We start from the raw sequence: 13835 nt of genomic DNA on the forward strand, positions 1-13835 counted from the left end.
AAAACCTGATTCCATTTAACCGCAGTTAATTAAATACTCGTTTCAACCCAACCACGGTTAATTGATTTAATACTGATTTTTTATTTAAAATAAAAAGGCTATTAAAGTTCTTTCCGTTTTTTCAAAGGGTGCGTTGGTCATATCGTGTGTGTCTGTCTGTGTTTGAGCGCAGGCACATGCCACGCTGCCTGTGAACAGTTAAGTTTCCCTTTTCCGAAGATTTTATAGAGAAATCTGAGGGAACATTTACGAGTTACTCCATCTGAAAATGGATATAAAATAAAACCCCAAGGCTCCAACCCAAGCCCATCGGCCAGCCAGTTGCTAGCACCCATTTTATGCTTCTTCGTTTGACCAAAGGTCTCTGCTTCTTCTTCTCTTTCTCTTTTTCTCTCTCACACTAACGAAGGAGAAGCTCAAAGGCGAAGACTCGTCCTGGACTGCTAACCCAACCGACATCAGTTTTTTTTTTTTTTATACAGAGAAAAAAAGGCAAAAAAGAAGTGGTCTTCGAACTCCGATCGAAGGACTAATGGAGTAATGGTGGCAAACCTAGATTTATTATAGTGCGCACTCCGTATATTCTTTTGCGACTACTGAGCCACTGAGTACTGAGGTTGACACTTTTATCCCTCTCTCTCTCATACAAGAGTCACGGACGGAAGAAAGCTCTAATCTCTCATCAATGGCTCAGAAACAAGAAGCAACAACCAGAGATGAGGGAGTAGCAGTGTCTACATTTTCTCTGAATCCGTGAAAGAATCGTCCATTTCTCCTTTACTCTCAACCAAAGAGGTGAAAGTTGCGAAACTCTTTGACCGGGGTTCCAATGGCGGAAAGCACTGAAGCGAAAAGTATGCCAGAAGCTGAGAAGAAGAAAGAGCAGAGCCTTCCATTTTACCAACTTTTCTCTTTTGCGGATAAGTACGACTGGTGTCTGATGATAGCAGGAAGCTTTGGTGCCGTCGTTCATGGTTCTGCCATGCCGGTTTTCTTCCTCCTGTTCGGTGATTTAGTGAATGGATTTGGTAAAAATCAGTACGATTTGAAGAAAATGACGGACGAAGTCTCCAAGGTTTGATACCCGATCTCTGCTCTGAAATCTGAATCTCATTTCCTCTTTTCTTTAATTAGTAAGCCTGTAGCGATATCGGATCTAAGATCTGTGTTTGAAATCTCTTCCGATGAATGCAGTATGCGCTCTACTTCGTCTATCTTGGACTCGTTGTGTGCTTATCCTCCTATGCAGGTGAGAAAACCTCGATTCCTCTGAAACTTGAATCCTGTCGTCCGATCTCATATCGGATAGGGTTGGTAGCGGCGTCACGTAGTCTATGATTTCCGTTTCCTTTCTCCTTTCCTCTTCTGTAGCTTCACCTGTCACATTCAAACATGGAATTGAGGATAATTTCCTCAAAAACATTTTCGAACTACTCTTCATCCTTATCTGCGCTGGAATGACGAGCAAATACCAAAATTCCACGATACTATAAATTCATCCTTGGTTCATACCTTCCTAGCATTCCTTAATAAATAATTAACAAGAATAGTTGTTATATAATTATTGCTGTTTGAGATGCTTTAATGAAGATGGAGCACATATAGATTAGATTATAGAGTGAGAGAACTGATTTCTTTTCCTTTTTTTTTTTTAATTTTTGGCAAATTTCTCGTTCTACAGAAATCGCTTGTTGGATGTATTCGGGAGAGAGGCAAGTGAGTACGCTGAGGAAGAAATATTTGGAAGCAGTGCTAAAGCAAGACGTTGGGTTCTTCGATACAGACGCAAGAACTGGGGACATCGTTTTTAGCGTTTCCACGGACACACTTCTCGTCCAAGATGCCATTAGCGAGAAGGTTCGTTGCGCCATCTCCACTTCTTCTTTCGTTTTCTCTGTCCAACGTCCGACCGTTATGGCCTGGGATTCTGATGGGAAAGTAAGACTGTAAGTGTAAAAACCCACCAGCATCGCGGTTGAACCGGTCGGGAATATCGTGTATATAGTCCGGTTCGTGACGGTAGACTTTAGCAAAGCCGATTTTTTTTTTTTTGGATTTTTTTTTTTGGATTAAGAGCTTATATAATAGGGGGGGGGGAAGCTTATATAATAGGAGGGGGGGGGGAATTAGGGGATGGGGACAAGCCCCAAGTGGTTTGTTTGAACTCATGACCTCTTATTTGAGGTTATTTGAGGAATAAGTCTTTTGCCAGCTAAGCTGACCCCTTGTGTAACAAAGCCGATTTAACATGCGCTACTCCACTTTGGTTGGGCGTATTTTCAGATTTTTGACGCTCTATGGAGCAAAAAGTAAAAACAGTTCCTCTTGTCCACGAGGCAATGACCGTGGGCAGGAGGCGCAAAATAGCAAAAGGTGGGGTGGGGGCTTGAGTGTGCTGCTGTAACCAGTAGAACTGTAGAAGCGATTGATTAACTCCATAATTTTGTTGATTATTATTATACAGGTGGGCAACTTCATACACTATCTTTCGACCTTTCTTGCCGGGTTAGTGGTGGGTTTCATATCGGCATGGAAGCTGGCACTGCTGAGCGTGGCCGTGATTCCAGGGATTGCCTTCGCTGGGGGTCTTTATGCATACACTCTCACGGGACTTACTTCCAAGAGTCGAGAATCGTACGCCAACGCAGGCATCATCGCTGAGCAGGTGACCCCACTCTCTCTTCTTTATATTTGATTGACCCCGATTGGGGAAGCTTTTGTTTGGAAAGTATCCTCTATCAAACGAGATTGTTGTGGGGAATACTTTTCCCCCACTACGCCGGTTCAGCAGATTACCAAAAGCATCGTACCTGTCCATGGTTCAGACATGAGAATCGGTTACTGGGAGTCGGTTCTTCCACCAATAGTGAGCCGTTCCTCAAGTGAGACTAACACATGGAAATGGCGTAACGCTCGTAACGACCGTTTAATTTGCTTTTCGGCTTTTAGCATTTCCGAATACTGTTGGAGCCTGAAGGGCTGCCGGCATGAAACTGACGAAATGGAGGAGTAGCTCGTGACATAAACAAGGGAGGGGTGGCGAAAAGAAAACACCTAGTATCTGACGAAGGAGAGGGACTGAAATTCTAACAGATGAATCAGAACTCACACTTCTAGATGTTGTTTAATTAATTTTTCCCCAATTCGCTTGTGGGTGTACTAATTTCTATGTTAAGTGCACTGAGCCACTGACCTGGCTAGGCTGGGAAGAGGTTTAAATGTATAATGGACTGAATCATGTGGTTCATTTGCAGGGAATTGCTCAAGTTCGGACGGTATACTCGTACGTGGGAGAGAGCAAGGCACTGAACTCCTATTCAGATGCAATACAGAACACATTGAAACTCGGATACAAGGCTGGGATGGCCAAGGGCCTTGGAATTGGATGTACCTATGGTATTGCATGCATGTCTTGGGCCCTTGTGTTTTGGTATGCCGGAGTTTTCATCAGGAATGGGCAGACGGATGGTGGGAAGGCCTTCACTGCAATTTTCTCTGCCATTGTTGGTGGCATGTATGATCACAGACTTCGAAATTTTTAACGCCCTTTTCATTTGATACGGCTGAATGTTAATTGAATTTCTTTAGCTCGTCAATTCTGTGGTCTCTGTTTTAAATATAGTTCTGGTTTATAGTTTTTTCATTTTTCTTTTCAAACAGGAGCTTGGGTCAGTCATTTTCAAATCTTGGTGCATTTAGCAAAGGGAAATCAGCTGGATACAAGCTTATGGAGATTATCAAGCAAAAACCCTCTATAATTCAAGACCCTTCAGATGGGAAGTGTTTGACAGAGGTTAATGGGAATATCGAATTTAAAGATGTTACATTTAGCTATCCATCTCGGCCAGATGTCATCATCTTCCACGATTTCTCAATTTTCTTCCCCGCGGGGAAAACAGTTGCTGTAGTTGGAGGTAGTGGATCAGGGAAGAGCACTGTAGTTTCGCTTATTGAAAGGTTCTACGATCCTAATCAGGGTAATTGATACTCTCCCCCCCCCCCCCCCCTTCCATTCTTACGCCATTAGCATTAAAGTTGGTTTGAGTTAGTCGTCCTGATTACTTTTGGTTTCCTCATGTAACTTGAGCAGGGCAGGTGTTGATGGACAATGTAGATTTAAAGACCTTGCAATTGAAGTGGTTACGGGATCAGATTGGTTTAGTGAACCAAGAACCAGCTTTGTTTGCAACTACCATACTTGAGAACATACTCTATGGAAAGCCTGAAGCAACCATTGCGGAAGTGGAAGCTGCTGCTTCTGCTGCAAATGCTCATAGCTTTATTACTTTGCTTCCAAATGGCTATAATACACAAGTGAGTACAGTTGCCCATTGGATTAAGATTCTATGATAATTGTGTAGAATTAGTGATAGGGTAAAGTGAGAGTCTATTTGACCCATGGCAGGAAAGAATTAATGAATGACACTGACAAAAGGAAATGGCATTACTGATGAGTATCCAGTTCCTATTTCTGTTGCAAATCGTTCTAATGGTGAATCAGAGTCAAGTAAAAGGACAATGAAAGTAATATTAGCCTGAATTGAAAACTTTCAGGGTTAAAGTTGAATCTATAATATAAATCTGTTTGTGAAATCAAACTCATTTCTTCAATCATGAAACTTTTAAACATCATGTGTTTTTTTTAACAAATTCAGGTAGGAGAGCGAGGAGTTCAGCTTTCTGGTGGTCAAAAACAGAGAATTGCCATTGCGAGAGCAATGCTGAAGAATCCGAAGGTCCTCCTACTTGATGAAGCTACTAGTGCCCTTGATGCAGGCTCAGAGAGCATTGTTCAGGAGGCTCTGGACCGCCTCATGGTTGGGAGAACTACTGTTGTTGTTGCCCATCGCCTCTCCACAATAAGAAATGTTGACACGATTGCTGTTATTCAACAAGGTCAAGTTGTTGAGACAGGAACCCACGATGAACTAATTGCCAAATCTGGAGCTTATGCCTCCTTAATTCGATTCCAGGAAATGGCAAGAAACAGAGATCTTGGGGCTCCTTCAACCTGTCGTTCAAGGTCATCACGTTTGAGCCACTCACTTTCTACAAAGTCTCTAAGCCTGAGGTCTGGTAGTTTAAGGAACTTGAGCTATCAGTACAGTACAGGTGCTGATGGTCGGATCGAGATGATATCAAATGCTGACCGCAAGAACCCAGCACCTAATGGATACTTCTTCCGACTTCTGAAGCTGAATGCACCTGAATGGCCATATGCAATAATGGGGGCTGTTGGATCAGTTCTGTCTGGGTTTATTGGCCCGACCTTTGCAATTGTTATGAGCAACATGATCGAGGTGTTCTACTACAGGGATTCTAATGCCATGGAGAGGAAAACAAAGGAGTTCGTCTTTATATACATCGGTACAGGTCTATATGCTGTTGTGGCATACTTGACACAGCACTATTTCTTCAGTATAATGGGGGAGAACCTAACAACTAGAGTTAGGCGGATGATGCTTGCAGGTATAATGGACCATCCCTTACATTTTTTGCATTCTTCTTCATATTGGGAAGTGCTCATTTCCTACCATGACTTTAAAGAGTTGTTCCGTCAGGGTAGATTGCTTATTTATAAAAATACACGGCCATCATCTATTTTTCATTTCTGTTTTCTTCAGCAATTCTGAGGAACGAAGTGGGATGGTTCGATGAAGAAGAGAACAACTCAAGCCTGGTCGCAGCTCGACTAGCCACTGATGCAGCAGATGTAAAATCCGCCATTGCTGAGAGGATCTCTGTTATACTACAAAACATGACATCGCTGCTGACATCATTCATTGTTGCTTTCATTATCGAATGGAGGGTTGCGCTCCTTATCCTGGCTACGTTCCCTCTTCTAGTCCTGGCCAACTTCGCCCAGGTACGCCATTATCTACACACTACACCTTGATAATTTACTTTGACTTCCTAAAATCAAAAAGATAAAAACTTTGATCATAGAGTTACCCCACCGTGAAATATATAATAGTTTCGTAGATGCACTGTCCAATGTATTAATCGGAGTACCAAGATTCTATCTGTCATTCTTTATTGCTGGGCAGTGGAGACTGCAAAAAATGGATTTTTTTTTCCTGATCGGGCAGTGTGACCCTGCAACTCCAGTGGGTAGTGATCAGTGAAGGCAGATAAGATAAAATTGGTTGGGTCCGGTGGAAACGTGTTGGTCAGTTGAGATTTGAGAATCTCGAAATTTTGTGTCAGATATCAGCGTGTAATCAGGATTTAGGAATCTTACCCTGTTTACAAACGATAAATCATAAACGACATGAAATCAAAATTGCACATACTTCCGTTCTGATTTCCAATCGCAAGTAACTCCTTAAAAAATTTCAATTGGTAAAACATAGAAAATGTGGAAACGAAGGTTTGAATCTTTGAAATACTGTTTCAACTTTTTCCAACGAATGATCCAATGACTAAAATGGGTGGATAAAATGCAACGAAGGTTTTCCTCCTTTCACTACTACGTCTTTTACTATTTGCGCTCTACCGAAAACCTAGGCAGCAGAGTAGTGTATTGAAGGATTTTTACACTATGGCCCATTTCCCTCTCCATGGCCTGTTCATGTTTGTAACAAGGACTCCCCCTTCACTCCATTCTGAATAAACATTTTGTTACCGAAAAAAAAAGATGAGAGGTAACTGGTAAGTGACACATGAGACGTGATTCAAAGACCCTGTGCGTTTGCTGTAGTATTTATTGTCTTGAAACCCACGGTATAGCTTCCGATGAGTCTTGGCTTGTGAATTTTTTTTTTCCGTTTTGTTTTTGTTGTTTTTTTGTGATAACTCCATGTTTGTTTGATATTTTATCCTCAATTTTTCCTCTCTGAGTACTTCTCAATTTTTTTTTTCCCTGCTAGTATGGGTACTTGTCGTTTTGCGTGTTGGTAACTGGCTGGCTGCAATTTCCCATGTGCTGGAATCACTTTTGTAGGACCTACGGTGACACTGTTGCCACTATTGTCTGTATTTTCGCCTTTTTAATAAGTTGTAGGGTCCCTAAGTTGTATTGGTTTAAAAAAAATTAGTTGTGTTGGGATTTGGGACCAAGTTTTTTCTCACAGTCAAGACTCCAGAGAATCTGTTCATCCATCCCATTTACCCTTTGATTGGACTGAGGGAGTGTATCGTAAAAATAGAGAAGAATAGGGATTAAAAGTTAATAATGGTTAGAGAGAGGTATCGATATCCGGTCACCTGGATCAGGTGGGTGATCTCTTTCAGTATCGCTAGCCACCAATTCTGATATCGTGTTGATACCATATTTGTACAATATATGGTTAAAAAATCTATTTTTTTTAATGAAAACTAGAGGTAAACTAATTCGATATTAGTTTACCTCTAATACTTGGTGTATTTACCAGACACACTATGTATCTACTATCTAGGCAGCAGCTAAGCTCTTGCTCTGGGTTTGGACCCTGGACCTTCTTTAATATTGACTCATTATCATTTAATTTATGTGAGAATTACCTTTAGCTTCTCTCGTAAAATCATTTGGATTAAAAGTCAACTCTGTGATTTTGTTGAACTTTACCTGTTAATCACCAAGTAAATAGATTGCTTCACACTTCACAGGCCAAGCTTTAACCCAGCTTGCCCATTCTGGTGGCCTTGTTTAATGATATTGCAGACTGGAATCATCCGTACATCTATACCCTCTTATAAATGGGCATTTGTTACCTCTGACACCAATTCATTCATTAATGGCATAAATGTGTATTTGATAGAAAAGTAAAAATAGTTGCCTATATATGTCATATATGCAATGAGGGTTATTACCTTATTATATTATCAAAAAAAAAAAAGTTATTAGCTTATATGAATTGTTCTAAATGGTTCAATTTACAGAAAATGATACACATGATATTTGTTTTTGACTCTATAATCTCCAATTAGGCTGACAGTTATTTTGGTTAATATCTGTCAAATGCAGCAACTTTCTTTGAAAGGTTTTGCTGGAGACACAGCCAAGGCACATGCTAAGACAAGCATGATTGCAGGAGAAGGTGTGAGCAACATTCGCACAGTGGCAGCCTTTAATGCCCAGGACAAGATCCTCTCCCTCTTCAGCCACGAGTTATGTATCCCACAGATGCAAAGCCTACGTCGCAGCCAGTCTTCTGGCCTTCTCTTTGGGGTCTCCCAGCTCGCTCTTTATGCCTCTGAGGCTCTCATACTCTGGTATGGTGCACATCTTGTCAGTAAAGGCACCTCTACCTTCTCTAAGGTCATCAAGGTCTTTGTTGTCCTTGTCATCACAGCTAATTCAGTAGCAGAGACTGTTAGCCTTGCTCCTGAGATAATAAGGGGAGGGGAGGCTATTAGCTCTGTTTTCTCAATTCTTGATCGCTCTACCAAGATTGATCCAGATGACCCAGAGGCTGAACCAGTTGAGTCAATCCGAGGGGAAATTGAGCTCCGCCACATTGACTTTGCTTACCCGGCTAGACCTGAGCTCATGGTGTTTAAAGACCTCAACCTCAGGATCCGAGCTGGGCAGAGTCAAGCCCTTGTTGGTGCCAGTGGGTCTGGCAAGAGCTCTGTAATTGCACTGATCGAGCGCTTCTATGATCCATTGGTTGGGAAAGTTATGATTGATGGAAAAGACATTCGGCGGCTTAACTTAAATTCCCTCAGGCTCAAGATTGGGTTGGTTCAACAAGAGCCGGCCCTGTTTGCAGCAAGCATCTTTGAGAACATTGCATATGGGAAGGATGGAGCCACAGAGGCTGAAGTAATTGAGGCAGCTAATGCTGCCAATGTGCATGGGTTCGTGAGTGGATTACCAGATAGGTATAAAACACCAGTGGGGGAGAGAGGAGTGCAACTCTCAGGTGGACAGAAACAGAGAATAGCTATTGCTAGAGCTGTGCTAAAAGACCCAGCAGTGTTACTACTAGATGAGGCCACAAGTGCACTAGACGCAGAGTCAGAGTGTGTCCTCCAAGAAGCCCTTGAAAGGCTAATGAGGGGGCGGACCACGGTGCTTGTAGCCCACAGGCTCTCAACTATTCGAGGGGTGGACAGCATTGGTGTGGTACAGGATGGCCGCATTGTAGAACAAGGCAGCCACGCTGAGCTGATCAGCCGGGCTGATGGAGCTTATTCAAGGCTTCTGCAGCTGCAGCACCATCACATTTGAACAGTTTTGATTGAAGCAGCATAGCCTCTGTTGGGTTGGATGATGTCTGGGTTCCCCATTAACGTGTGTATCCAATCCCCTCTTACCTCTTCGGTCCAACTTTCTTACTCTCCGAATGAGTGAATGATGGATGATGTATGTAGATATGAGCATGAGTTGGCTGTTTGATGTGGAAAGACTCTTTGGGGATTGCTCCTTTTTACAATGGGGAAGCATAAGACAATTCATAAATAGATAAGGTGCATTAGTTTGTAATTAGTGTTGCAGTGTTACCAGCTTTTTCCCTTTTTGTTTTGTTGGGCATGAACAAAACTTTATTACTAGAGCAGCGCGCGTGACCAAATACCAACTTTCTAATTCTCTTTTTAATCACCCCTTCGGAGACTCCAAGTGAAGAGACCCTTGAGGCCGACAGCTCTTCTGTCACTTCTTTGGAAGAAATGCTAGAACTTTTGCCTCGTGAAACTAGTGTGGATCTTGATGAGGAATTTTCTTCCTCCATATTTTTTGAAGAGCAGGCTTTCTCTTGTGCAAGTATCACAAAGCTTCATTCTTCGTTGTGCCTTCTGCATGATTTCAAGGAATCTCTGAAGCTCCTTGAAAAAGATGATGGTTTGGATGGCCATGTTATCTATATTGGATGGAATCTTTGCTTAAGGTTTGCCCTGTAGTACCTTTTCTCCAAGGAATGGAAAACTTCAATTATAATTGTCCTAGGGTACTTGTATTTTCTTCTCTTTGCCTAAAACAAAATTTGGGATTGGATCAGCTTGCTGAGACTGATCCCAATTTTGTCAATCCAGAATAGGTTTATGTGATCGATCGATCTAATCTATATCGACCAATGCAACCGATCCGATTAAAGCCCGGCCCGATTATTAAACGTGTTGGACTTAAGTCCAACACGTTTATAATTGATCGTTCCCAGGGGGTCCTAGCCTGTTATATGTCCGACCGAACCAACATTATATGTCCAACCGAACCAACCGACTATACGCCCGACCTAGCCTGTCCGGTAAAAGCTCAACCTAGCCCGAGCCTTTAATCATCGATTTCAAAATCCTGAAAATATGATAGATGTCAATTTTTTTATTCATGATGACCAGAACCTAAAAAATAAGATCGAAGGACCCTAACAGGAGTATCTTCCCAAGCACAAAATATTAAAGCGCAAGGTTATTAATCTCAATTTTAGGCTTTACTTATCTTTGAGGTCAAAAGGCTCAAACAAACGTAAATGCAGAATCAAGATTCAGATTGCTTAATCCAGCCAAGCTAGCCAAAGATCACAATATTACCCGAAGGTTGAATCTACCTTGCATTTGGAATTAATATTTGAATCTCGAATCAAGTAAAGACCGAGATCTTGGTACAATAACAAACTTAACCTTATCCCAATTTAATGGGGTCGACTACATGGATCCAAATAAAATAAAGTAGGAAAAACAGAGTTCTAAGGGAAAAAAAAAAGATAGGAAATGAGAGATGAAAAAGGAAGAGGAGAAATGAAAGATTAGAACTAAATAGAAAAGTGAATGATGAATGTGAGTAAGAGAAAAGAGGCATAACCTAGCCCATTAGGAGAATCTTAGCAAAATGGGGTCTGCCATGGATCCTTGCCCTCCAATAGTCTTGGTCAAAGGTCATATTTGGAACAAGCCCTAACATATGCATGTCCTTCCTCATCGTGACTACTCGTTTAGCTAAAGACCAAGATCTTGGTATTAGGCCAATTCACACCTAATGGAAATGATTTATCATTTCTAAGCCCATAGCCCGGTTAAGACTCAATTCTAGTATCTTATTATAATTCGATACCGACCAAGTCCATTCAAGCTCGGCCCAATTAGCTAAACGAGTGATCATGATGAGGCCTGACCAAGACCGATTGATTGACACCCCTAGGTCCACCCTCTTAAACTAATCTTTCTAACTATTTAATATTTTTATAAGATAATAAATATTTTGACCTAAACACATTACGCAAGAAACTAAATATGAATATCAGGCTCTCAGACTCAGCATGAATATAGAAAAGGGAAAATGTTGTCTAGGGGAGGGGGGAAGCCACGCCATACACAGTAAAGGTGGGATGGAGTGACTGCCTCGCCCCCATGAAATGCGAAGAATTCAACTCCTCGAGATACCAACACGTGTGTTTTCATTGGTTGGCGTGTGCAATCCTTGCGCTCCCCACAGAGAATACTCTTCCCCAGTAAAAATTGAAAAAAAAACAATTGATTTTCTTGGACCAAGTTTGACTCATCCAAATCACCACTTTTGAATAGAGCAAGTTAAGTTAAGGGAAGAAAAACTTTACTTTTCAACAGTGCTTTATTCATTCTTTCGTAAAGGTGAACAGTGTTCCTACCACACACAAAAAAAAAAGTAAAAGTGAAAAGTGTAAAACTATAGAGATAATTACAAGGGGGTGCAAACTGTTGTACAAAAGGTTGTCTCTATAAGAAAATCATAAGAATGAGAGGGTCCCAATATGTTTGGTCCTCCATACAGAGACTCGTATGGCTGGAGCAGCTTTTATAAATGATTGCATGTGCTGAAAGAAAGGAATTGAAGAAGAAGAAGAAGAAGATGGGGAAGATGGGGAGTGCAGTGCACTTGAGTGAAGTGTACAAACTAACGTACTGTCCGACACTGGAAATATGATCATCACACAGATTCACAGGCCATACAGTGACGAGTGAAAGAAAGAACAAACAGCTCTCACCATCAATCATGTTTTGACAAACCTGGAATGTAACGATGGGAGCGCCAGGAAGAGGTAGAAGTAGAAAATTATCTCCTCCAGTTCCTCTAATAGGGGGTGGTGGATCTCATCTGGGCAATGTGTTCGGGCAAGGGTAGAATGATCATTTCAACCTCCCATGTTGGAGAAACTGGGGAATTGGATCAGATAAGGAACTGGAGGAGATAAAGATCTAATAGAGAGTAGGACACACCGTTTTAAAAATTGGATCGGACCCCTTGAATAAGCAGATTTGAATCGGAATCGACTATGATCAATTTTGGTGAATTTCTATAAAATCAATTTTTTTAGAATAGTTGAGTTTTCAGACTTCACATTGATTCTAAGGGTTGTAGGAAGTGTGGGGTTAGATCTCGTTGCAACTGTCACGACCCTTGAATTCTCAAGGTAATGAAACTTAATTTCAACCGGTAAAAACAACAAACAAAACAATTTTGTTCATAAACTTCAAGATTTTTTTGTTGGGCCCAGGCCCAACCCAACCCTAACTCAGGACTTGAAAAATCCAACATTGACCAGCCCTCAGGGTCGGATCGGCTTGACCTTGATTGACCCTGCCCTGATCATGGGGGAGGGGGAAAAGAGATACATGGGCTGGACTGGGTCGGGGAGAAAATTATCAATTTTTTATAAAATAACATTATAATAAAATATATTATATCACTTATTATCTTCATATATAATCTATTATATAACAAAATGTGGGTGACATTTAAAGTTTATAATATATATTTTATAGTATAATTTAAAATAGGGTCAGACCAGATCGAGTCGAGGCAGGTTCAACCAGAGGCTTCAACCCTGACCCGACCCGACCTTGACTCAAGGCTAAAAATTTCCAACCTTGACCCGCCCTCAGGGCCAAAATATCTCAGCTCAGACCCTGTTCAGGCTCAAGACAGGTTCGGGTAAACATGACCAAACTTACACCCCTATACATTATGATCAAGGTACTTTCTTCCCAACATTTTCAATTCCTTAGAGACAAACTGAAGATTCTATTTGTCAAATCCTCCGCTTGAGGGGGTGTATCAATAGAATATAAAGACGCCTTTCATAGACAATGTATATCCGATAACTTGTGGATTCATATTCTATCTTGTCCTCTACTTGTCCTCCAAGTATTTCCTTTCTATTATTATAACTCTATATATGTATAGGAACAATAACCTAAAAGGATTCTCTCCAATCTTGTAATCTCTATATATTGTTATCACATGGACACTTAAAATTGAGGAATGAAATACTATTAAAATCTCTGAATTATCAAAATGGAAGTGGGCCACACAGCCCGGGCCCTCGAGAATAAGTACGTGTAACAGTATAGATTTCTGAGGCAAGCATTGTGGTTTCTTTGTTCTGCCTCTGCCATGTGCCACTGAGAAACAGAAAGAAGAGGAGAAGACAGGTCATGGTGAGTGGAAGTCATAGTCTCACGAGACGATTTAGACTTTCTATATCAAAACAACTGAACCGCTCTGTCCTCTTACTTCATGGTCTGGACCTACTTTAAACCCTGATATACCCACTACACAGACCTTACAGACTCACTACCCCTCGACTCCTAAAGGGCAATACTAGCTGGTTCATTTAATTACTGGTGATTTATTGTGTTTAACAACAAGTCATGATCTAGCTAGCTAGCGAAGAAGTGTCACGTATCTGGCCTCACATTTCATTTTAAAATGCGCATTGTTAAGAAAACAACGATCAGAAGTGATGATTTACAGAAGAAAAATGAAAAATAGAGCAGGTACACAACGCACAACATAAAGGATTTACGTGGTTCACCCCCAAGATGAGAAGCTACGTCCACGGCCGAACAATAGAACAAATTTCACTATGTTTGAAATGTAACAAACTCTCACATACAGCCCTCCTATAGGTAAGAATATTATATAGAGAAGCCCTAAC

At 41.2% G+C, this 13835-nt stretch overlaps 1 protein-coding gene across 1 annotated transcript; it reads left to right on the forward strand.

The window, feature by feature from the left end:
• The first annotated feature begins 537 nt into the window (after positions 1-537).
• Positions 538-9409, forward strand: LOC122671456 (ABC transporter B family member 19). Its single transcript, XM_043868668.1, has 10 exons — positions 538-1075; positions 1195-1249; positions 1682-1857; positions 2465-2665; positions 3255-3514; positions 3661-3977; positions 4091-4314; positions 4656-5469; positions 5625-5866; positions 7946-9409. The coding sequence occupies exons 1-10, from the start codon at positions 830-832 to the stop codon at positions 9152-9154; spliced, it is 3744 nt and encodes a 1247-aa protein (XP_043724603.1). The 5' UTR covers positions 538-829; the 3' UTR covers positions 9155-9409.
• The last annotated feature ends 4426 nt before the right edge of the window (positions 9410-13835 follow it).

Source organism: Telopea speciosissima, chromosome 8 (genome assembly GCF_018873765.1).
Source record: "Telopea speciosissima isolate NSW1024214 ecotype Mountain lineage chromosome 8, Tspe_v1, whole genome shotgun sequence".
Taxonomy (NCBI): domain Eukaryota; kingdom Viridiplantae; phylum Streptophyta; class Magnoliopsida; order Proteales; family Proteaceae; genus Telopea; species Telopea speciosissima.